The following is a 27,068-nucleotide window of genomic DNA, read 5'->3' on the forward strand; positions in this document are numbered from 1 at the left end:
TGAAACCTAATTTCTGCAAGTATATTACCCTTTCAGCGCAATTTTTGCAAATCGTATCAAGCGAACTGACGATGCAACGCGAAATACTTTTTTCGACAAAGATGATTACGTTGCTACTCTCGCATGTGCCTTCCAATTCGCGTATAGGAATTCTCAGGTGATCGTGGGTGTGGAGGCGGACGGACGTCGCGGGGTGGAAGAGTTTGGCACGTGGGCCAGGACGCATGCGTTTCGCGTTATTCCTGGAGAACAGCGATCCACGAGCCAGTCACTGTCTGAACTCCGGGTCGCGTTAATGTTGTAATCGAAAGCTGCGTAAAAATGACAATAACAAAGTTGTTCCTGATTTCCAGTGTCACTTTATGGCTGGCTTATGTACCTTGTGTCAAAGGTAGGTGAAAATATTCATTCTATAAATTAATTCCTCCTTACTTGCAGAGGACTCTGAATTTTTCGGTTCGACTAAAGTAAAAAGAAAATCAACCAAAAGAAAAAAAAGAAAAAGAAAACAGTATTCCACGGTACCCGATGAATATCGGACAAATATATTGATATCGTCGCGCGCTTTTTGCTCCACTCCATGACCTCGTATCCTGTGGGGATGTTCGATCGTGACTCGCGAATTTCTCGTCACATGTTACGTGACTCATCGGGGGTTCAGCGATGCTACGACGATGGTGTTTTTCCCCCTCAGCATAACCTCCGGGATTCTGGCAATTCTCAAGAATCTCGTCTGCTCCCCGCGTGTCGGCCCTTCCCCCGTCAGATTTGTCAGCCGTATAATAACAACGGTATCAGGGGTGGCCGCCCGCATGCTCGTGCAAAGTCGCCACGCACAAGGAATCACAGAGTTTCGACTATGGACCATGAATTCCTGACTTACAATCAGCAAGAAGAGCTGGCCGCGATTGCGCGTTGTCAAGTCACAGATTCTACAACGTCTGGTTGTGCAGAGTGCGAGATACGCAGAGGGACAGAGTTCTGCGCGTACGTTATCTCGGGAAAACAATGGGGGGATACCGTAGTATTGATACGACAGTAAGTTTCGCCGTTGGCGCCACGACTGTGCCGGCAAGATGCGGGAGCGACGGTGACGACGCTCCTCTCTTCGTCAGCCAAGGATCCGTGTGTGAGTGAGTGAGTGAGGGTGTGTGAAGGTGTAGGTGTTGGAAGGTGAAGTATAGGGTGGTTTTCCGCGCGCATGCGACATTAAAATAGGTAGCGAGGTGAAAAACTGCCCTTATTCCTGGCAAAGAGTGAACCGCCAGCTGCACACCCTGTTTTCCTCGCATAGAGAAAATGCAGACAAAACCGCGCGACAACTTCTCTCCCAACTTACTCCTTTCACTGTCCGACTCGGGGATCCAGCTGCAAAACTGCATTCGGGATTTCACCACTCCGCACCACCGCCATCGTGTATAGTGCGTTTCCTTGCACCAAACCGCATCGCGACGATTCGGAGCGTATTTGCCGAATTGAAGCTTTGTCGTCATGCACTTCTGCAGTTTCAATCGAACTTTGTATACAGCTACCAACTGCACGTCGACTCCTACGGTTTTCAATGCAACTTTGACAACGGTCACTTGCCTAGATACGACCGATCGAATCAAGCAACGCGGATGAATGATTCGATCCTTTTCAAGATTGTTACACGCGCCGAATCTCTTGCGCTCACGATCCCATGAATCATGAAATTTTTCCTATACTCCCCAACGTGGATCGTGCAGACTGATCTCGTCTGTCACAAAATTTAGAAATAGATTGTTTCAACCGTTTAACAAATTTTTCACTCTTTTATATCGCACCACGGGATGCGCAGGCGTTCATAAAAATGTATTCATTCCTACTTTCGCCATCGTTACGTCAGTAAAATATATTTGTTTAAATCGTGAAATATTTCATTCCACCTCATGGGTATAATAAATACGAAATTTTTTCATTTCAATTTTAACGAGTGTCGAAATCAATTTGTACAACACTTTCGATGTATAACTGTACAGAGAGGCGTATATTCGGTGGAAGGGGCGAAGGTTACTGTACACTCACGGCTGAACACCGATTACGATTAGGGGTAATGGTCACCAGCAGGAAACATACGGCACATTGTAAATGGTGTAATATATAGTGTCATCATCGGGCAATACAAAGCAATAATTTCTCGACAGCAAGGCTTGGGGTCAGGTTATAGTAACATTAGCGAATTAACAACAACCGGTTCGGTTCAAAAGTTCCATAACCTAACGGGGGGAAACTAGAAGTCAGTACCCGACCAAATTTCCCTCTCCGCTTTAATCAAAATTTATTGTCCAATAACGAACATACGTGCTTTAAATAGGAGAAGCTCGGAAAGTTGGTTTGGGATCGGTGCAGGATAGGTAGGTACATCAGCGGGTTATTTCAACTTTCAACGCGCCACCGCACCATTAGGCGAGTTAATATCCCCGAGCAATCGGGGAAAACTACGAACTCGGCGTGTGTATGGAAAGAAAAAAGAAAAAATAATAAGTAATACTAGTAAATAAACGACATAGTAAAAAGAATCGATATGCACCGAAATCATTGTAGCGAATCGTAGTGGACCGGCGCGCATTGCACTCGAATCGTCCGTTCAAAGTTTCACCCCGAAGATGAGATAGGAGGTAGTAAATGGAAGAGAAATCATTCCGGTTCGAGTCGATTTGCGGGGCGAAAGCTTGATGCGTGCAACGTGGATAGCGGTCTGAATCTAGGTGGCTATACCCGGTCCGAACCTTCCTCGCCACCCACCACCGCACAGTGCCGATAGATAAAACCAATCACATGGCATTGTACACAGAGAAATTTATTGCCGTAGATTATCTGGCCGGAGTCCAAACACAAACACGTTTCTTTCCCTGCATTGAAAAAGGAGTAGAGATAGTAGTGGAAGCGGCGCGGAAAGGAAGGGATGTCGGGATCGGGGATGAGGACGAGGACGACGTAGAGGGAAGAAGGGGCGGGGGGGTTAGAGGGAGAAGAGCCGCGCGGTGGTGACGGCAACAACGACGAGAGGAAGAGGATAAAAAGAGCGGGACGAAGGGATGGAAGGACAGACGTAGCTCTGCGGGTCGGGGGTGTGCGTTTAAATCTCGCGGAAGTAGAGGATTTCCAGGAGACGTGCATCGCTTTTTATTGTCGGATAGACCATTTGAACAACAGCCAACATGCCAAGCCCCCGCGGAATGTCGGCGCTCCGTAATAGATTTATACCCCGAGACTCGGGAGGAGCGGAAAAAGATATCTGCTCCGGATCGAGCCTCGACAAAGAAGTTAAGCGGGCGATGCGCGACGCCGAGATATTTCTGCCGGAATGTCCGGCGATGTCAGGAACCTCCGGGGCTTACACGGCTCATAACCGACGTCTCGAATTCTGTAATATTCGCGCAACGATATCTCCTTGGTACCGGAACAGCTGTAACCTGTAGAAGGGAGGAGAGTGGTGCTTGGCTCGATGACTCGCTTTTCACCTGTAAAGTGGACCATAGCGCTCCCGCTTCCTTGTTCATCGCATATGTGCAAGTAAAGCTCGGGTAGTTTTGCTCCGTGTTCGTGATAACACGTCAATGTTTTTACTGCAGCGGAGACTAAACGCCGTCGGCACGAGCGAAACGTACGGCTTTAAAGCCGCAAGCGGGGCCCACAAGTGTGGTAAATGACGCACCTGGGTGGGTGGTTGAAACTCTTTGTAAAATGGAAAATAGACGCTATGACTACAATCTGCGACCGTTTCTTCAAGTTGTAGACATTACGTTCACACGAGAAGCTTGTTTGATTTAATGTCTACGAGCTTTCTCAATGTCCTCATTCAGCTGTCAATCCACGACGCGTCGCTGAGGATTATTATTATAGTTTCACGATCGTTCGATGACAAATTCCTGCGTTTTAAATAGACAACCCCTCGGTGTTCCAACGTAATTTCAGCCACTTAAATATTTTATACTTCATTCAATTATAGCCCTCGCGTATACGTGCGTCTTGACGATGATCACCCACTTCGTTCCTTATCCCTTGCGAAATTATGCAAGGGAGGCTTGGGCTGATGGAACCTTTTCATTTTCAAAGACATGCCACGACTCGGTGAATCGGAAAGCCAAGAACATTTTTTCGTTTCATGCGCATCGAGATGCATTTTTTCTTTACCCATTTTTGTTTTCTTTTTCCATATTCTTATAACATCAATCATTTCCAGGAATAATTGTATGTCGTTGGTACAATTACCGTCGTGAATTATTGAATAATCCGCTACTTTTTTCGGGTTAATTGTAGGAGAATTTATCAGGGGTGAAAATCTGTTGGCTACGACATAAGTGACGTAGAATAAGATGGAATGAATTTGTTAGTGGTAGCCATGATTCAATGCCGGCCTTACATTTGAAACCCTTAATTACGAACGTTGCGCCCTTAACGCTACGTGCAGCTTGAAATATTGAAATGCTGCCTTTTGTCAGAATATCCCCCACAGGGAGCTTTAATCACTGGATAACATTGATGAGACAATTCACGTCGGTAGTCTGCTTTCCAGCCGCCCCGCTATTAGAAACTAATTTTCGAGTATACTGCCAGGAAATTCGAGGACCAATCTAATTACACCTGTGTATATTTGTAGTGTACATACAAATAGGGTGGTCATTTTAATACACCTATGGTACGATATTATCATGCATACCGAGATATTCCGGTGCCCCAGTTCAGTGAAATGCATCTTCGATTGCGTATTTATGACGGTTCGAGTTGAACGACCGTGTTTTCGGTTCAACGGATGTAGGGTAATGAGATAAAAGTTCAGAGCGTGGATTTTCATTTATAGTACAGTGAAATTTCAGGTTTATTCGATCAGAACCGCGGGGAAAATACTGTATTTGTAGCGTAGACGGATGAACCAGGTGACGGGATCCCATCGTTAATTATTCCGACAAGCGATGATTGCTGAACTACGTTGATTATCGCCCGAATTTTCAGTCAATGTTAATTCTATTACTATTGTATTAACCATCGTCGTATACATCGGTGATTACACCGTCATTCGTATGTAAATTCTCCCGTCACTTCTGCCCATATCGGACGAATCGGAGTCAAAGTGGCGCTGTAGAAAATCCGTAACATGCATGGCAGCCAAGTCCATACAGAGCCAAATTTGCGCCGCAGCCGACGACAACCCGGTCAAAGCGGTCGCCGCAGTTCATCTGGGGTCACGTTACCCGTTGCCAGGGATGAGATTCTCTGATTCTCCCTTTCAGGGGCGGAATTCCCGACAGCCAAAACTCAAATCGCAAGTACACGGTACTTCCTGGTGGTAGCGCTGCTTGGCGTTGCTTTGAGCCAAAATTTCTAATTGTCTTCAATTTACATGAAGCTTTGTCAGTGTGTTACACCCGGCGGCCTCCGGCGCTGCTGGTGATTGTGGCGCTTGTATTGATGCTAATTTGGCTTTCCACTGATTTCGAAAATTTACCCACCGTAAGGTTTATACAGTGGGCACATTATACATAAATACACACACTTAGGTAGGTATACATATTTGACATGCTGGAGGAATTCATGCAGGTATAGAAATGCTATTTGTGCCTTTGAGCAATGTGCGCCGAAGACAAGGATTTATAGTATAAGAACCTGAGAAGAAAAGGGCGAAGAAGAAGAAGAATAAGAAGAAGAAGAAACATGGGTAAAAAACGCTAAAGCGGCCTTAATCGCCGTTCCAAATCGGATTTACAAGCGCGGCACTTGCTCGTGAAATTGCTCCGCGAGGGTAGAATTACTTTTTCATAGTTTTGCACTGCAAGTTTTCGTCGTAAGTTATCTATATCTTTAGCGGGACAGTGTGACTTTTTCCCTACATATGTACGCGTATACTATATACGGTATACCTATGTATGCATGCACGTTCGTCGTCCGCCCGAACTTCGTTCAAGACTTGGTCGTTCCGTAAATGGTGACAAAAAATCTGAAGTTGAAGTGGTAGTTGCAGGCGGTCGGAATAAAAGTGGTCGCAAAGGAACAAAAATCTGTTCCTTTATACCATATCCTTCGTCCGGCTCGCGAAGCCCTTGAAAAGCTGTAAAAGAGCGGGGGTGGTGGGAAAAAGGAATAAGGAGAAAAAGCACCATAACCCGTATACCGCGTGGCAGGCATTCAAACCCACTTAGAGGTTATACCCATCTGCGGATATCTCGCTTAGGGTCCTCGGCGGAGATGGGGTATGAAGGTACGCACAAGGGTGTGGACCGCGCACTGTAGAACACGAGTTCTGGAAAGGCTTTAACAAAGTCAGGGCCAGCCCTGGCAACGATCCGAAGCTGTTAACCTAACCTGACAAATATTGACCAAGGATTTAGGTAGGCTTGTGTCTATAGGTGCACGGATGATACACAGGCATTCGTGGAGCAGCGAGCGTTGGATGGCCATGCCGTGGAGCTCTCATCCCGCTCCGCTCTGCTCCGCGCCGTTTCATTCAATTCTCGTGATAATGCAATTGGTTTGAAGTTTGTTTGGCAAATCGCTCCGGCTGCAAAGCGTAATAAAAATTAATCCAACGCTGAATGAGGGCGATCCCGAGAAACTGGCAGCGGTGGTGGGGCCCGTGATGAGGTCCGGAGGAGTAAAGCGACGAGTTAATCGACTACCTGCAATACCACCCCAATTTCGTTTTACGAGACGTGGCTGGCTGGTTGGCTGGCTCGCTGGCTCGCTGTATGTGTGGTGTGGGTGATGGTAGGGTAGGTACGATGCTCATAAAACACGCGGTACAACCCTGCAGTAGCCCCTCGAACGAGGCCCTCAAACTTCACCAGAAAACACCTGGACAATAGTCGACGGAGTGGGGGGCTTAACTCGCGACGTAATTTATTTACCATCAAATTCTCGGTTGATGTTTACGCGCCGTAGGAATAAGGCGTATACCTTCCATTGTATCACGAGTCGGCATTTACAAAAGCTTGAGCAAACATCCTCTCACGAAACACGAAGTCGACTCGTTGCAACGAGTCGGGACGTAGAAATTCCTGTAAACCTCAATGTCCTCATGATTCTTAATAATGAAACAGTAAATGGTTTCAACTTATTGTTGGTAAAGCTGTTCTATATATGTATAACCAAACGAAGTGGCCAATGTGTTCTCTAAAATTAACGCATTAACTCTTTGAAAGCACGATAGTCATACGCACGATATTGTTATTCCGTTATCTAGTTTAACAGATAATCAACTCAACTGGGCAAAGCGGAAGGCGAACAAACCTGAAGGAATAAAAATGTTTGACACTTTTTTGAGAGTGCAGTGAGCTACTCGTTCTTATTAGTGAAACATTGTGCGCCCATATACAAACTCTTTAACCCACCCCTTTCACCGTGAATAGCAACAGGCTCAGAACTTGGCTGCAAAAGCTACTTTGCTCCCGGAAAAGCTGGCATTGGGTACTTTGTTCATAAGACACTTGAAGGGCTCCCTGTGATGCGTAAAACAGGGCTTGGGGACGCCAAGTGAAGAGGAGAGCGCCCGACGTGCTCGAGGGCATCCTGACGCCAGACACCCCGAGCACACCTTCGGGAGAGCGATGGCTGAGGTTGGGGAGGTGTTTGCTGTATTAATTTACCCACCAGAGTCACCGATCCTCGAAGATTTGTTTGGCAGGTGAAAGTCCGCCAGCGCAAACACTACAGACTCCCGTTCCTCATGACGAGTAAGAAGTTTGTCGCGTGAAATTTCAAAGATCTGATTACGGACATGTAGGACCTACTGTAGATGTGATGTGAAACACTGTTTGAGGTGCGTTTGATGGTCGTCGCTGAAATCAAAAGTCGAAGCCGATTATCTGGGTACGATGTAATACGATGTTTTCGAAAGAACAGTAGCGTTGTGGATGGAGCTGCAGGGAGACGTTGAGAGTGCAGAAATTAACGGGGAATAAAAGAAGAGATCAACAAAGAGAGAGAAAAGAGGCGCACTTGTAGGCGTAGCGAGTCATTTCAGGGGAGGCGCTAATTGGAGGGAAACCAAAGTGACTAGTAACGCTATCCAAACGCAGAATCCATCATTCTCGGTCCTTAGTTCCCCCCTCCTCCTCCTCGTCCCACTTCGCATCTCCATGTTCCGCCTCGTGCCAAATGAATACGTCGACCCGTGCGGGCCAACCGGCAAAGGAGTTTGCGCGCGCGATTAATCTCACAATCTGGATGGAGTGGCTATGATAGACTCCCATGAATAACTCATGAGCGAGCGAGTACCTGTTTCCCATAGGGACGTTCGCGTATAATTCACCCACTTCATTTGTGCTCATTACTATGCCCGATCATTACGTTACGTTACATTGCGTTGCGTTGCGTTACTTCACTTTGAGTTTCGTTTCGTTTTGCTCACGGTGAACTTGACCACCCCCGAACAGAATCTATCCCACTCGTGTTTGAAGCTCTCATTGCAGGTACTTACTGCAAGTGTTATGAACCAGCGTACCGCACGTATAAGGTAGTGTAATGTAAGTCAGTGCTGCTGCTACTCGCGGTAGGTAATGCATGGTACGTGCCTCATTGGTATTTGAGTTTGTAACAAGGAAAGGGTAGGAGGATCGGGAACGTGAGTGGGCAAAGTTTATCTCATAAACGAAGTCAAGTGTATACTGATATGAAATATATGTACGAGGTGCCCGCTGATTAATCTGGTCCCGGGAAAGCAACGAGTAGAATAGCTGCTAGTTATTGCCGACGTTGTTACGCGTGCGGTGTGCTTCATGGATGAACTTGCAGTTCGTGACGGCTTGGCACGTACGTGTGTAATACTTATCACGCGTACAAACATGAGGTGGAAAAGTACTGGACGAGTAATTAATTGTTTCTATACGTCACAACTTCTTTCCCTGCAGATTTCCCCACGATCGGTTTCGTCCTGTACGAATTGTCAAAGTGCTGACGAGGGCTGGACATTCGCCGAGCAGAATGTTCCCTGATGAAACGTGTTAATTTGTTAACCGCAGAGTGGGACGGCTATCGCTTCGGTGCAGGGCGTGGATAACGTGGTTTGTGAACAGGATTTCATCAAGGGACCACCGCAGCGCTACTCGTCCTATTTCAACTTCAAAGACATTATCGACTGTAATGCGAACGTTTGATAATGATTGACACAATGAGAATGAATTAGTTGCGATCTGTATCATGTCGTTCTGTGTCTAAATTTAGGCGGGCATATACCTAATGAGATCGGTAAAACTGGTGAAAGAGGAAAGACTGCAGGGAATTGATTATCCGCGTGAAAGAAAAGCGTGTGAAACTGAGCGAGGCGTCTAAATCGATTCGTCAGCTTTATTAAATGAAATTATTACTTCTTCTCCGTCTTTCCATTCCTCTTTCTTCTTTCTTAGCGACTGATGAATGGATCTTCCTTTAATGTATTTCCATTTCACTCGGTATATGTTTGTATAGTCGAGGCAGCTGAGCAGCCTTTTCCGGAGACTGATATCGATTTCTTGTAACGGATAAATTAAATCATCCACCTCGTGAACTGGACAATCTGACGACTGCCTCACTTCACAACAGATGTGTATACATCCAGCTATGTAATATTCGCGTTCCGAAGCTTCCCGCTTATCCGTGAGAATTCCGCGAGGGGGAATTTTCTTCTTGGAAGAGTGAAACAATGAATTTCACTCATCCTATATACCGAGGGGGGAAAAATTCCTGACAAATGTCTTTTGTTTAATATCTGCCTTCCACTAATCATTTCTCTCGCTAGCATTCACCCGATTTCATTTGAATTGTAATTTAGTGAAGTAGTTCGCTGATCTGCGTATTTCACAAAAACACTTTGTTGATTATTTATACAAAACCCATTTCTTGTGATAATGAGAAAACCTATCTGACAGTACAATGAAGGAGTGATAGCCTCTTGAATTCGTTGTTGTCAGGGTTCCTAGACCTTAACCGCTGTAACTTTGGAATCAATGAGTAGGTGTATGTATATATATAAATCAGCTTAAAATTTTTATAGCATACACTAAACATGCAGTCTTCAGCTTCGCTGAGAGACCCCACACATCCCTAAAGAAGTTACTGCTCATCGTGGCATAAAATTCTGGCTGACACGGCATATTGATGGCTAAAATTTGTCACACCTGCATAATTTGATGCAGGCATGCTGATTGCTATGAATAAGCACATGGCTTACCCCGACGATAATAAATCCTGTTATTATAAGTAAGTATCCCCGAAGTCGAGAAAAAGCTGACTAACACTGTTGAAAATTTCTCTAAGGAACTTCCTACACTGTATTGGAAGTTTTATTCGGATACGAAACAGGAAATTTACCATATATTTACTGTTTATTCACTTAACAAATACAATAAATTGACTACACAATTTAGTAGATTCAAATGACTTTTCTCTGTTTTTATTCCCACAAATTTTAGTAAAATCTAAAATTTTCATTGTCAATTCGAGAAAAATACACAGCAATTTACGTCTCTACACCGAATTTATAAATTTTCAAGCTGATTTGGTAAATTGGCAACTTTTTTCCAAAGTAGATGTGTAGCGAATTCACAATCATTTTTAACGTCGAATGTAAAACTGCGAGCGAATCTCGGCAAGGCGGTGAAGGCAGGGTTAAACTGGTTAAGGGAAGGTAAGGTAAGGTAAGGGAAGGTAAGGCCGGGTAAGGTCGAGAGGAAAGCGGAAAGAGGTCGCGCAGTATTCTGTTTGACTACGCGTGATTGATTACCTCGCGTCTTGCGTTCCGTAGAGAGGTAGGTAGAGACTAACTCCATTAGCGATCATCCTCTGCCGCAACAGCTTGCAACAGATGATCCGGGCCCGTTCTGCTAGATTAGCAAACAAGGAGGCTCCCGCCACTTATCTCCCTTCGCGCATACCGCGCCATTTATTCTTTTACGGCTTTGTTAAGTTCACCACGAAGGAGAAACGCCGAGAGGGATGGGCATATCCGGTGCGGCGCGCGGCGCGAGGGACGTGAAACGGAAACCTGAAGGCGCACTTCTGCAAAACAACCCACCTTTACGGCTACTCGTATTCGATTGAGCCTCGCGCATATCCCGATGGTTTATTACAATGTTCCGTAATAATGTTGGTAAAACATGGAAACGGCGAGTTCTCTGCACTTTCCGGCTCACAAGTTAAATAGACAAATCGATTTTTTTCTATTTGCAAATTGCTGTTCCTGCTACCTTGCATCACATCCTGAAGTCATAAACTCGCTACCAATTTATGTAACGCTACTGATCTACGTATTCCTGGAACGTCATATGAGAGCTTGCAATTATTTCAGCATCCCTGAACAGCGTTTTGATATACTCTATCGAGTTACCCGTACTTTCCGGTATTGTTCGTCTTCTGTGCAATTTGTAATAGAGTAACCTATCTAGAGTGAAATTTGATCGCCGAGATACCTCTATGGTAGAGGCAATTTGTAGATCTGGTATACGTAATTCGAACGGAATGGTTAGAGGAGCTTGGATAAGGGAGGGGAAAATGTATTTTTAAAGAAGTATCCTTATCTCGCGAACCGTTTGTGAGATTTGCATGAATTTTTCCTCAGTTATGGTATCAGTTCTATCCACAGCGCAAAAGCCCACATTACGCGAAGAGACCGTTTAACCATAACGGTCATAGCCATTATAGTTTGATTTAATAATTCTCACAGAAATATCGTAAATGGGGTAAGAGATTTTTCCAATTCCATGGAGTTCAATCGTCGTAGATTGTTCTAGGAATAATTTTTAAAATTCCAACAAGTGGTAGTTCAATCAACAATTGAAAAAAAAAATCGTTTTACTATAGCGTCATCGTATTTGAGCTCTATCATTTCTGACACACAGTAGTTACCAAACCGTCGTACAATCATTTGTGGCAATCGGAGGAACTAAACACGTGCTTCGAACTCTCATACATATAACATACATGGCATGTCTACAGTAGAGTAAAAGCTTCGGAGTTTATTACAAATGGATACCAACAATCTTCTAAGTGGCCAGATTTCGGTATTGACTAAATTTGCGATCATTCCTGATTACACTAGGAGCTATCATTGTTACTAATAAATTACCGTTACAAATCCTCAAAGGCTCGTTTTCAGTTTAATGATTTCTATTGCGCAATGACAAAAGCAATCGATCAAAAATTCAAGGCCTAGGTGGCATAAAGGCATAAATGGAAAGTTATGATTTCGAGCAAGTCGTGCAAAAGCTAGTGCCATAGTCAGTCGTAATGCGTGTATTTTTATTTTCCGGTATCAGCAGGTTCTTACGATCGAATTTGTTTTTTCTCATGACATTTGCGGAATGAGTGTCATTTACAGGAGCACAAGCCTTGATTGTTCTGAGTTTCCTTTTTTCTCAAAATAATCCAGCACTTAGTAAGCACTCTCGGAAGATTGATAACTGTCTACCGACAACTTATACGCGACAAAAAAAAAATTGTGTTAGTAGCTTTAGTTGTGTTTAATTTTTTTTTTTTTCAAAATTATCGCATTGTTATTGTAGCGTGTTACAATTACGCAGACGACGCATCAAGTAGATGTCTTGTGATACACCATGGATAACCACAGACAGTCGTTTAAATTCCTAAGTAATTGAAATACGCAGCTTCGTCAGGATTGTTATACCCTTGAGCCCGATTTGTTGCGAGATAAATGAGTGTCAGACGACGTTTGGTGGCTGCCTATGGTACTTGTTTTAACTCGCTTTTAGTGTTAAAGCAATGGCGTGAGCCTGTAACTCTGAATTATGCCATTCGGAACTAATTAATCCTTTCCAGTCTCTGCTGGTGTGAAATGACAGAATAGTTGGTGCCGCAACTTACATAAAAACCAACAATTCATCACCGATGGATGAGTCAATTATTAGCCTATATTCATAACAGTGTTGATAATAATTAATGAACACAATTTTTTCTTTCAGCACATTTGGAATGTAGTTTTTGGTTTCTGATACACCATTGTACTTTATACCACCAATTTTTTACAGTCTGAATATATTTGAAATGAATGGTCGGGCATTTTGACCGAATATCGACATAAACCGACGTCAGCTGACAGGAAGAAAACGTCAGTCTCCCCATTTGTTTGACAAAGTGATAGCATTATGGGCGCCACGGAAGGTGGACCCTGATATTTGCCACGCATGTTGTTTCCGGTTAAGTGATAGATCGCGATAGTTCACGGTTCGGGGGCGATCGGAAAGACGTCGTGATATTCGGGGTCACGGCCGGACCAATTCGATGGAGCGTCCAATGGTTAGGTAGCCGATTTCATCTCCATCTGTCAGTTGGAAAAAAGTGAAATTCACAGTTACATGAGTTATTGTAACGATTACCACGGAAGGTAATGCGAACGGACGTCCTGACGCTACGTGAACAATAAATGTCTGACAAATGGCAATGCAGATTTATCAGCCGAGTAGGTATTTCCGCACGAGAATATACTCGCGCAGCTTTAGTAAAATAACGCAGAAACAGGCTTGTCATTTTTGCATTATTGATTCGCGGCTGAGTTGATTTCCGCTTTGAGCATTAGTAATCGTGCGTTTGTAACGAAGATACCGCGACCAGATGATGATGGATTCTTCTTCGCCTTTATAATCCAGGCGCGTCCGGCTTTTCCTGAGACCAACGGGTGAATGATAATTCTGTAAAGCAACAAATTTGCGGCCTGTTTTCAGAAACAAACCGCATTTTCGTTACAAGTTGTTGGAAGCACCGCTACTGCTGCTGCTGTTTTCGCGGATATCTCCCTTCCCCTCTCTTTCTGTGTCCGCTGAGGGGGTCGTAAGCCGATTTGCGAATAACCCAAACTACGGGGGTAGGTATACATGCGACGGAGTAACGCTTCCTAAAATATCAACCGCGAAAGGTTTGTCAAGGATTTTAAAATCGGCTTTTCTACAAGTACGGTATAATTTTTATGAACCTCCAATCCCGCAGAATTGTTTGACGCTGCTCATCCTTCAGCGGAAACGCGTTTATCGTCAGTACCGCGACTTGAAAGATCATACAGATTTTCAATGAATCCATTCTTTCAAAGAAAATATGCAAGCGGAATTCATTAAGTTTCCGAGGAGCAGACATTCCGTCATTCGTGATAAATTCACTGGCATAGCATGAATAAATTGCTGGAATCGCAGGAGAATAGAGCATCCGGTTGTGAGAAGTATGCCGCAAAGTGAAGGAACTTGGTACAGCGATGCAGATTGAGAATGAGCTGCAAGCATGCGCATTTTCCGGCTTTGTTGTGCTCCTTGAAGATCAACAAAACGCACACGTTTGTGTAAAGGGAACAGATTTAACGGTATCGGAGAGCCACCCAGCCCAACTTCCCCTGCCAGCTTCCGGAAACCTTTTATCCCTTACCTCGCACCCTCGCGAGGACACGCTATAAGTATTTGAGCCGCTCCAAACTCTGGCTTGAAATTTTCTTCACGTATTCTTGTTGCCGGGGCCGCGAGATTTTCTCATTGATATTGGAAGCGACCGAAACTCGATAAATCGAAAGTCGATCTCGAAACTTGAATCGAAAAACCTGTCAGAGCCGGTGAGTGAGCGTGTCTCGATCAATTATGCCCCGCGAGCGAAGGAAAGCACACGGTGCGTTTTTTCAAGCAGCAAGAAAAAAAATAACAGAACAAGAAAACATAACGTAATTACTGTCCACACGTGGGAAATTACGAGCAATATAATCGACCGCAGGATCCGTTGCAGCGACGATATATAGATATATACGTATAGTCTCGGTAGCTCGATCCTATGATAGATTTTACTGGCAGCTGCAGAGATAAATTTCTGATCTACGGCCATCCGTCGCCAAGAAACTGCTTCATAAAATGTACGCGATAAGAAACACATTACCCTCCCCCGGCATCTCTGACTATTTTTGATCATAAAAAATGTTTAGTATCGGAGAACCCCTCTGTAAAATGAATAATGATATTCCATTTTTAATTTCCCAATACTTCGTGCGAATGCTCGATGATTTATACGGTGGAGAAGGTGAAACAAAGAAGGTGTAATACTGTGTGGTGAATTACTGCTATTACTGGTGGCCTCGGTTTTGTCTGGATTTTACTTTTGTCAAAAGTTGGAGCATCGAAGATTTCCGAAGACGACGTTTTATACCTACAGCGTAAAAAGACGTCTTGGATATCTTTAAAGTAATAAATTTGACGCTCAATCTCACTCGAAGCCGCATTACTGCGCACAGGAGTCGAACTTGAATTATTAATTCCTCTCGACGTTAATGATCGTCTGTGCAGCAGTGCTCTATTCCTCGCGCAAGACTTGCATTTAACAGGAATTTTCAAGTGGCAAATTTGAACAAAAGTGGAATATAAATCGAGCGATAACTCGTTGTTAATATTCAGCCGTGAGCTGCGTGTGTTCTACATCTTTACTACGCTCGCAACTTTCTTCGCAGGTTATATACAGCCACCTCCATTTAATAAACGTATTGCGCGCCTCGACGAAGGCAATGAAGAAGTTTAAAACAATCAATGTTTCACAGCTAGCTCACAAATTACAAATTCATTTCAAAACTGTCGGGGAATAGCGCCGTGCCACTCCTGCACGATCCTGCAGCTTTATCTAAAGCTCAGCTGTGCCTGCCTACAATACACGTATACGTTCTGATCTCTCCACTTTTAGTGCGGAGTCAAGCACTTTTTTATTGTAATTTTTCACACGAAATGTCAGCCTGGCGTAAAGGAAGCAAAAAACGATTTAACAACGTTATAATAATTCGCTAACCCCAGTCAGACTTCAGGAACAACGTATAACTCATCGTGGACAAATTTTAGTCGACTGGTTGACGCTTCAAGAATACAAGACGATATTATTTTCCATAAATATTCTGCAGTGACATTCAAATTCAACTGGTCCGCTCGAAATGCTTCAGGAAAATTGAAATCATTCTTGAAATTTCGAAACAGAGGCGCAACTTTTCTCAGCTTTCGGTGAGCAAAGAGCTTTTTGGAAGTACAGCCGTTATATTCGATAGAGTAAAAAACCATTCACTTGCAGTCTGCAGCGGTAAACATCATAATCAAATTTCTTCCGTCCTCTTATTCGAACGCTTCAGAGGTGGATATCTATGTGCCTTAGGCAACGACTCTGATTATCGGAATTAATCCCTTAACGCCGCTGTTGTAAGAAGCCGGATCCCGGGTTCTATATCGAAGAGCGGCGGTTTCGTTAGCAGACGGCTTTAATCCGAAATGCAGCAAAGTTCCTCCGGGTGTTCGGGCGGGGTGAGGTGAGGGCAATTGGCTGTGCCACGCGGACAGAATAGAGTTGGGACGCAATTTCATGACAGCGTCTAGAGATGATTGGATCACTGGAGTCGGGCTCGATAACCACGTAGGTATGTGAGGTCCTTCCCTCAGCTTCCGCCAGCGTTATCACGGACCTCAAGAACTATACTGTCTTATAAATATATAACTTCATTACCTGCGGCGTATAGTTTATATATTACACACATATATACCTACGATATATGTATATATACACACCTCACTTTGTCTCGATTATCCGGACTTCTGCCGGTGAAATAGAACCCCGACGTCACAACGACGCTGGTATTTTCCAAGCCGTTTGTACAACACTCGCATTCAGTTGACACACACACACACACACACACACATACCTAGGTATAAAGCAGCAACGTCGGGTCATGACGTAGTAGCGGGAGTAGCTAGACGCCCGAGTACGTCGACCGAGCAACCGGACCTTTGGCAATTTGGGCAGGGAAGCCGAAGCTGAAGCTGAAGTGAAACTCGTAGAGCGAAAGTTAATGAGGTTCGTCGTCATCATCTCTCGACATTAATTATAACCCGAGGTTGGCTTCGTGGATTAAAAAATTAAGAGAACCTGCCCCGCAGCATAACGCATACCTGTAACCTATGTACGGTCAAACTTGTTTTTGTTAAGCTCGTTAAGCTTCCAGAGATCTGTAGTGAAAAACTTCTCCCGATAAAAACGAGCCCAATCCTGTTGACTTTCACTCGATTCCACAAGTGAGAACTCAACTTGATTCAAATGAATTTTCCATCGATTTTGTAACACACGTCTGTATTGTATCGCTCTCCTCCAAATTACTCTCTCGGTGGATTATGCATAATTGAGACACTCTTGGCTAAATTTGGTGAGTATGCAGTTACGGGCAGTTCTATATAATGCCAATAAAGGCTTGATTAACGCGCTCAATGATAATTTCTAGGTTATATCGTCAGACGGAGAATAAACCTGAGTGTTAAATGTGACAGGTAACTTTTCGTTCAGAACGTCTGCGGGGAATTGGAGGAGGATAAGGAAGCACGATCTTATTATTAACCCCCCAACACCACACCGGGTTACGCTAACCGCATTCAGTTTCGCGAATGGTCGTCATTCCTAAACGGCGTGTCGTAGAGAATCTTTAGTACATTCAGTATCAGACAATTCATGACTTCCTCCGCCAGATATTCGTTTGTTTTAATGTCTGGCATGTCGATTAAGAAAAAGAAAACTTCGGAAATTGGTACACTAGGTCCCGAGGTACTAGCATTGGAACGTATTGGGATACGCTAATTCATGTGTGATAAAAGCTGGATTTTTCTATACTACGGTATTAGAGGGTTTGCGATGTTTTGTAGTAAATATTAATATAAAAACATGTATGGTCCAAAAACAAATGCAAATAGCTACCGAGTTCGGCTCCTTTCTTACGATGAGACGAAATTTTTGAATACATTTATTAGTGCCAAGTGTAGACTATTGACAAATGATACTATATAGTCGCTTTAGTTTGTACATAATAATCGCCAATTTCGATCGAAGTTTTACTGATTAATGTCCAATTTTCGCAAAAAAAAAAAAAAAAAAAAAAAAAAAAAAAAATTTCCATGTACACTGCATTTAAGATTGATCGTGAATTAAGAATAACGAGAATAGTAACAAGCAGATCATTTCTAGAGCGGTAACACATGCTAATATCACACCATAGAGAGTGGAAAGTTTTGCGTGAACAGTTTTAAAGTAATTTGCCCAAGATCATGCGATTAGGATAAGTTTGTAATTACTTGGCGGTATAACGGCGGAGGTATGTACCTATGTACGTGCGAACTATAACGCAGCTGTGAACTCAGTTATATTCTATTATGCATCAAGGTGGGAAGACGGCGTAAGTTCCGTCAATTTGGGTCTACCCTCCGACAATTCGCACGTATAATGTAAGTATCTGGATACATCGAACGTGAAGATTCTCTACGTCGGCTTTTCTAGAGGAAAGGAGGCGGGCGTATATAGGTACGTGAGAGGATGTAGACGAGAAATCGGCTCGAAACGGAACAGTGTACATAAGGGAATATGGGAATATACGCGAATCAGACACTTACTCACGCCGTGTGCTTCGCGACGAGCATTTCCAGTTGCCAATGCACCGTTATACTGTTTGCCATTTTACGAGCATGTTAATTTCATTTTCTTTCCAGCTTCAATGTGTCTTCGTTTATTGTAATAGTACGTCAACATTCTGTATTCAATTTTCTTCATGCCCGGTGCCACGCCATCCACGCCAGCTTGCAAAACAACGTAGCTGCCATTGCTGGCTGCAATTTTCGATGTATTCTGACTCACCCCTTCTGTTTTAGTATTTAATACACATTAAAAATAGTCAGAAATTTACAGCATCAATTTCAAATAACAGTCAAGATGTTTTCGTGTAAATTGGTTGTAGAGACAAGGAGAAAAAATCATCAAACCAATACTTCGTTGACTCTCTTCTCACCAGTTCAGCAAACATGAAAATGAGCAAAAGCACATTTAGCTTCCGCTTGCAAATGAGAAAGCCGCGTTGCCGGTATGTCTCGATTTACCGGAATAAGCCTTTCGAAAATCCTACGCATAAATTTCTGTCTCCCGAAAGGAATGATTTCCGTAAAATGGTCCATTCTGCTTCACCTCTTTATACCCTGAAGGGCGTGGTGATCAAGCTTACAAATTCAGCGTCTTGTGTTCTGGTGTTTTGTTTTCTGGTAAACTTGACACGGTGTGAATATTTCTTTCGATATCTTGTCATGATGTTAGATTCATCGTTCAAGTTCCTTCAGACGGACACAAGTACAAATACACGGGAAAATTCTTCGATCAAATGAGACACCGAATCCGAATACGATACGAGCTGCATCATGCATGCACATCAAAACCCATGCCGTCGAGCAGGTTGGGGATCTAATTGTGTTACCTTTTTTATTCGTGACACTTACTCTACGTTCTAGCCACTGAATCGTTCAATAGGTCGGCTCGATACTATCTTTTCTGAGAAGACAAACTCAAACGACGATAACAACGGGTATACTCGTGTTAAGAAACCATTACCGAAGGAGTGCCACACGCGTTTAATTACCTGCAAATCTAATCTTAATAATCGTTAACTGCTCTTTTCCTCTTAATTAAAGCTATTAAATCCCCCCTGCGCCAAGTCCGAAGTGCGTGACCGTCGTATCTGTAGATTGGTCGTAATAATTAAACAATTTCACAAGCTGTCGTCCGTGTATGTTTATCGTGAACCCCATTATACCCGAAAGGTGTGAACGTATCCAGTTGATAGTCGTGGCGGAACATCTTGGGGACAAAATTTGACTCACCTTGGGGTGAAATTTTCTCTCCTTTTTGCTAATCTTATAACATATATATGCAAACGAAAACTTCCACGCGGCTTACAAAAAAGTTTAGACGTTATTTTCGTCAACTTTGGGGGCTTAATAACTGAAAATATGCTTTCCAAATGCAAAGGGTGGCGAAGAGAGTGGAGATTTCGATCAATCACGGGAGCGTAGCTACTCCGCCGTCAAGAACCTGCTAACTTCGTCTGAATAATTTTCCAATACGATTTTCTCATCTACATGCAATATATAGTGGAGACTATTCAAACACAACGTTCGTACATACTTTGAATTATTTTCCTCGCCTCCGAAAAGTGAAGAATTTTATTCCGATCGTGATAAAATTTGTTGAAAAATTTTCCTCCGCATGGCCAAACATAGCAGAAATTGGATTTACCATCAGAGTATGAAATTCAACATAAACGGACCGAAAGGTAGTAAAAATGTCTCACCCAGACGGAGTGAGATTTTCTTAGCGGAAAACAATCAAATATATGGCCAGAAAACAAAAAAACAAAAAAAAAAAAAAAATGAAACCGTTAAAAGTATTCTATACCTTCCACGATTAATGGTAAAATAATTTCACCGATAACGAGTCAGTCGAATCTGTACGTATAATAGATTTATATCAAAACGTGAGAGCCTGACTTAATCAACACAAAAGAAGCCAGGAGGGCAGCTGTCTTGTGAGAATAAGGGTAGAATTCAGGCACAATAGGAACAGGTTGCATAGCCCTTTGCCGAGTTGAAAAAGGACAGCGAATCGTATATCAGTGATGTTCCATCAATCATCGCGTTCGTTGTTAATAAAATGACAAAAAGCCGATACTTCATAACGAAGAAGGAAGAACGTTTCCCCGGTAATAAGTGGGTATATACCAAGTCAGAAAGGGCAGAGTTAAGTAATATAATTGACTTAAATATGCCGTTCCCGCTGTGTGAGCACATTATTTTTTCACTTTACTTTCATAACTGAAACTGTTGAATATTAATGCTAGTGCGCGAGGCTCCTTGAAGCTTCTTAGCCGAGCTACTTCCAGGTCTTTTCTCGGGTTCCGGGATCTTTGGTAAGATACAGTTCAAGGAAGCTCAGCTGTATCACTGGGCGCTGGGATCTAGCCTTCAAATGTCTATGAATTTATGAAAATTGACTAGACAGTTATAATGATAACTTGATTACGAGCGGTGAACCGCGAGAACCGCGAGCATTGCACCAACTGGATGACCGAAAGATGGAAAATGTAAACTGGAATGAAAAATTTTCTTCTCATCTAGAATGTAAAAACTTCGGAATTCTTTTTACTTATTTTTTTTTTTCGATTACCAAGCTACTGCACGATACAATGGGATGCAGAATTAATGAACAGTAATAGTTTAGTTTCAGGAGAATTGAAAGACGTTGCACTTTTATTAGGCGCACGTCAACTGCAGTCTGGTACTATAGCTCGTTAAAAGGAGAAGCGAGGGAAGCGAGGCAACGAGGTTGACAACGACGGTGATTGGGCAAATCGTGAGCTTGAGTCTGTGACTAAGGACGGTCGTCCTGCAGATAGTTTGGGGGCGGCGGAGAGATTTGAGGGTGGAAAAGCTAGAGAGAAGAAATCAAGGATTTCCAGAAGGCCGTCAATTAATACGTTCATAAAGTCGAGGAAACTCTCGTCGACAGGGACAAAGCGTTTGGGAGACTGCGAAGGCTAGATTCTCATCTCTGGAAATGACGTCAATTGTGGAGTTCCGCCCCGATTTTTCCCGAGATTCCTCGAGCAGCGTCGGCGTTGGTATCCTCGATTTACTTGGGTAGAAAAAAAGGCGGTAAAATCCGGGCGAAGCGACTTATACGAGGGGTGGAAGCGATAAGGCGCGGCATAGACGGGGAAGAACCTTCCGCACGCATCCTCGCGACGAGCCAAAGTCATCCGGGAATGACTGCTGCAATTTTTGTTGAACAGCAGCGACCGAAGAGCATTTTATTTCTGTTTGCTAATGCGCCAAGTTTTAAATGTAGATGGATGAGTCGAGGCGTTTGAAAAACGGTTCACCGTCTTTCTACCGCTAAAATGTCGTTTTATTACTCGAGTAAAGTCGCCTCCGGCACCGACTGGCGGCGGGGGCTTTCGGGGGTGGTGGGGGTCTCCGCTTAATGTGCGGCCTGGATTTATCTGCCGGTAATCAATCGTGCAAAGGGGACACAGACCACAAGGGCGCAATATTTATCACGTCAAATGCTTCATTTGCATGATTTATGTGCCTTCGAATAGTAGAAATACTGGATTATTTATAAGACGTGATATTTACATATAATAACTGTAACTCACAGTTGGAAAAAGTTTCGGTCCAACGCCGCCCGTCGCGAATGAACCGCTCCCGGAAAAGTTTCCCCAGTTGCCTCTATAACATATAAGTGTTATATTATATATAAAGAGAGAGAGAGAGAGAGAGAGAGAGAGAGAGAGAGAGAGAGGGATAATATATATAGTGCTACACTAGATTCCCACGCAAGACCCACATCGCGTCGCCTGAATACTCAATTACGTCTGGATTGGACGAAAAAATGTCTGCACATTTTCGAATTCGCGTAGAGATGTGATGCACGTAATTGTCGTTTTTATGAACCAGCATCCCCTAATTAGTAGAGTCATAACGATAAATAATAATAGTAATAATGACTTGCCATTCACCCCAAGCAAGCCGAGGCAGGGGTGTTAAATTTTCGGGGATGAGACCTCATTCGCGTGTCTATAATCAGCTGATCTGTCCACCTCGAAGGGATGAAATTTCGTGGGGTTAGCTCGCAGACACGGGAGAGGTTGGTGGGCGTTAAGCGGCGATAACGGCAAGGCGAAGGTTGAAGGTGTTCGCAGAACCACACCGGTCCGTGTACTTCGCCACCCGGGAATGTCGGCTTGTCTGGTGAATTGCTTGCGGTATAAAACGAACAAAGCTGCGCCCTGCAGATGCGGTGATGTCAGCCAGAGCTATAACTGGATAAATTGTACACACTCGCCAAGGGTCGTTAACCGCGTCTCATCCCCATCCCCATCGCGCTTCGCCAAGACTTGATTCAACCCCGTTTTTCGCTGGGCCATCCGGCGCGGTCGATTTCAACCTTTCCATCCCGCTCCCCATGCCCATACCCATGGCGGTGGGGACTGGTCTGGTTCAGTTCATATTCATCTCGAGAATCGTCAGTAAATCATCGGCAGCTGGATAATGATTTGGCATCCTCAAAGGCCGAGGTCCGGTGTCGAGATTCACTCTCGTTTCGAATCAGATACCGTTCACATAACGATCCTTGCTACAGCTAATGATTCTGCTCGCCAGCAGGAGTTGCGGGTTTCCACGTACAGCGTTGCTGAAAGGGGGGAAGCAATACCTACGCATGGGTAACGACGGACGTAGGTATTCCAATTTTCCAAATATAGGACACACCCTGGCAGCTCAGTTACAAATTGAAGCGTGTCTTGGTGATTATGCCGATTCGGGGCAACGAAAACAGTTGCTGCCGGTGCGAATTGAACTTCGAAGAAGTAATTGTTGTCTCAAGAAAGTCAATTTTTATCGAAAAATGAAAGGAATCGTGGCACGACGTTGATGATGTTTCGATCTGAACGTTGAAACTCGTTTCACTTCATTATTCATCGCAATATCCGTAACTGTTTCGAAAGCAATAACGAATTAGCATTTTTCTTCAAGTTTATTATATCTGTAAATGTTTCATTTCTGTACGTACAATTTCTAAAATCGTTATTTGTCCGTTACGCGTGTATCTGCAGTAGGTATAGGTACATCATAAAATATTGGAACCTTGTTTGAAATTTCATCTTAATGATTTGGGACCGAGCTTAAACTTTGCATTACTCAGACAAAGACTCATGCGGTAACCAGATATCTTTCTCGTTATTCGTTCTATCTCACTAATTGGTCAAATTCAAGAGGAGATATACAAACAACTTGGAATGTTCAGCGAACTCCCTATAACAGTTCATTCCAAACCCGGTCATTTCTTTTCATCAGCTTTGAGAGAGAAAGTAGATATCGATTCCAAATAAAATTCACCCAACTTTTAATGACCGTGGCTTACATTTCGAGAAACGAAATCTAAATCCGCCACCGCAATCGTAGGCTGTACAAACGTCTTTATATATATACACACATACAAATACATGTGGTCGTAGCGGACCCGAGGTTTGGGAGATTGGTAGCGTATGGGTATCGGGTGACGTTGACTTCACCATCAGTCGATTACCAACCTTAGAGAGCGACTCTGAGCGGGTAGCGCCGGCGCGATTGAGAGCGGTCATCTATCAGAGGACCCTCATTAACCGCCTCCCCGATAAAACACTCCTCCAGATACCTTATCTTAGTGTCGCACTCCCCTCGCCTCGCCTCTCCCCCCACCACCACCCTCTCACCCTCTCTGCAAGCACGGTCCCCGTCTTTCCTCCCTCAGCTTCCTCCGTACGCGTCGTCCTGGACCGCGCTTTGGTGGGCAACTACCAGCGGCCACGAGCACCCCACAACCACCACCACCACCACCACCACCACTCAGAGCACCGCAGATAACAAGGAGTTAGTAGGTATATGGAAAGGGAAAGCAGGCTGGTTCCCCATCCGCAAGCACGCCGTGGGCTTAGGCGATGTAGCAACAACCGTGCTGCAGTAACGGAGGTCTTCAGGTTCGCAGCTTGGATGAGGGGTTGAGAAAAAGTGGGGATTTTTATTTGGCTGTGAACTTGCGATCGACGGCAACAACGCGTCGCAATTCGCGCACTTGACTATGGGTGGAAAGGACAGGGAAAGAGCTTATTTCCTAAGGTTCGTAAAGGAGCGTAAGACGAGGATAGATTTTAAGGATACCTGTAGGTTTGGTCTTTGTTCGGACTACCTGCTCCATACGCAGTGGAAGTTTACCGTGGAGATAAGAGTGCTACGAAATTGCAACCCGAAAGGGGGAAAAAAACAGGAGAGATGGCCGGCTCGCGATTTTCTTGATGGGACATCCCTCGACCCCTCGCTGCTCGACGTTCCCAACATCCACCGCGGCTCGTCTTAGCCGTGACCGATAAAAACGTAATGAAATTCTGCTTTTCGAATACTGTGAAAATAAAAGAAACGCGACCGCGGTTTTTTGCCGTTTTACTTTTTCTTCCACGCTTTCGTTTTTTCTAATTTTTTTTTTTTTCTTTGCGTGATTCGAGGAGTCTGTTATGCCGTTTTGGCCCTATTATACTTTATGCACAATAAAGATTCCCGAATATCGATTATGCAGAGAATGATTCAAATTCCGATTAACCACGCGTTGCTATAATTTATTGATCATTCAAGGCGATCGCAATGATTTCTAATTTCAAGATTGTAATAGTTTTCGTACGTGTGGTTAAATTTCACATGTCACGATACTTCAGCACGTTTTCGGTGAATAAACAACACCGGTTTCGCTACCCGGTCTTCCCCCCACCTTTTATCCCAATACGGTACATCATCTCCGAGCAATATTTGCATTTATATGTTTGAACAAACAATCTTCTTGACCAGGAAAAATACGAGTTGTAATTTACCGTACGGTGATTTCCCCTCAAGCCCAAAAATAGTCGAGGGTTGTTTATTATATTCTTGCATTACCCAGAGCTGTTTACATATTCCGTTTTTCATTATACAAATACATTATGTATGCAGGTGAGGGTGGTTGGGTGAGATCACATCTGAGAAGCACATTTGTAAGTCTTACCATCTACAACAGCATCTCCATCTAATACACACACACAGCTGTATGCAACTATCAGCACTTGCACCGGGCGATTTGTCGGTTGTAATTTTCTAAACGTCACTCCGTGGCAATTGGTTTCTCGTGATCACGCAAAGGTTACCAGCTCGACGTCGTATACAGATGCAACGATTAAGAATTCCATTTGAAAACCTATCTCTGGCAATGCTTGTGCAAATTGAATTCCCCGGCGAATCTTTTGAAAGTGACTTGTATACACCGGTATTTATACCTACATACCTACCTATAATATTAATATCAATAATACACAAACTACCGACAGAAATGAATCTAAATTTATTTCCTTATAATACCACCACTACCCCATTACGTCCGTGGAATATTCCTGTCACATTAAGGGCATTACTTATTCAACTTCTTCACTCGCAACCGTTACCTCGAATATTGTATAACCATGCGCTCCTGCAGTTGTGCTTTAATGTATCAGCACGTCAGAGCCTGTCTAACGGTCAGTGATTTACGATCCGCAATCCCAATTGCGGTCCCTGTATTCGGGCAGAGAGTGGACACTGAACTACAGATTATAGCTGGGCGTAGGGTAGGTGAGAGAGAGAGGGAGAGAGAGAGAGAGAAAGAGAACGAAAGGGCTGGAGGATGAACGTAGCTGGTGGTAATCGCATTTCACACCTTGTAGTATCTATCATCTATTATCTACGATCCATTATCTGGCAAACAGTGTCTACTGTCTTTGTTTTCGAGCGCTCAACCGGTCGATTTCTGGCTGGAAGGATTATACGCCGAGTACCTTACTGCCGCATCACATCCATTGCAAAATTCGCGAATACCTCCGATGCGGCTTAGTTGATAATAGGATATGGTACTTTGAAAATATCTCCTTAGTATATAGTACGCCTTATGAATCAATTGTTACGAATGATCAAACCGCGAAGAATTCATTACAACGTTGGCTTAGGGTGGAACGTTTTTAATACCTAAAAATATGGACATTGCAATTCGGACACGATCTTTGACAATCATTTGACACATTTATGCTGCAGGTTTGTATCACACTGCAATAGTAGGAATTTCAAACATTGAGACTTACCAAACGTTGATTCGCTTTCCGTCACCCTGCAGTGCGATGGAAATACAGTTCAATCCGCAACATTCTGAAACACGATAAAAATAATATTGATTGTAACGATTTACGTGCAATTAATGAAAAAACAAGCTCATTGAAGACTAAGGTAAACCTTTTTCCAATCCGAGGTAAATATATAAACAACTCTTATCCAATATCCAGCTGTTTGCTCATGTTCACACGCACCCCACTCGTCAGCGTTATGACGTGTTCAGAAAGTAATTCAAAAAAAAAAAAAAAAAAATTTAAAAGTAGCTCGAATCCACGAGCTTCACACACACACTGATTAACACGAGGGTGGATATACGTGGCAATTTTTGGGCTTGATGGCAGCGCCGCGGAAGACAAAGAAGAAGCAAAAAAAGCAGAAGGAGGAACGCGTTTCTCTGGAAATTACACATTTGTGTGCAAAGAAGATGTCACTGCGTGTGCCAAGTGTGAAATGTTTGTAAGTTGACATTGTTCGACATTACCCGCCTATATAGGGTGTGCGTTTCAACGTGGGCGTAAACGAAACAACTTTCATATATCGTATACAGGAATTCTATTGGCAAATGCCCCC

General features: G+C 43.7%; 1 protein-coding gene across 1 annotated transcript in view; it reads left to right on the forward strand.

Annotated features, from left to right (window-relative positions):
- The first annotated feature begins 280 nt into the window (after positions 1 to 280).
- Positions 281 to 27,068, forward strand: part of LOC124407210 (lachesin-like) — a 137,127-nt gene continuing 110,339 nt past the window's right edge. The window contains exon 1 of the mRNA XM_046883098.1: positions 281 to 391. Coding sequence (XP_046739054.1) covers positions 322 to 391 — 70 coding nt within the window. The 5' untranslated portion in view covers positions 281 to 321. The remainder of the gene's footprint in view (positions 392 to 27,068) is intronic.

This window comes from Diprion similis, chromosome 6 (assembly GCF_021155765.1).
Source record: "Diprion similis isolate iyDipSimi1 chromosome 6, iyDipSimi1.1, whole genome shotgun sequence".
NCBI lineage: Eukaryota > Metazoa > Arthropoda > Insecta > Hymenoptera > Diprionidae > Diprion > Diprion similis.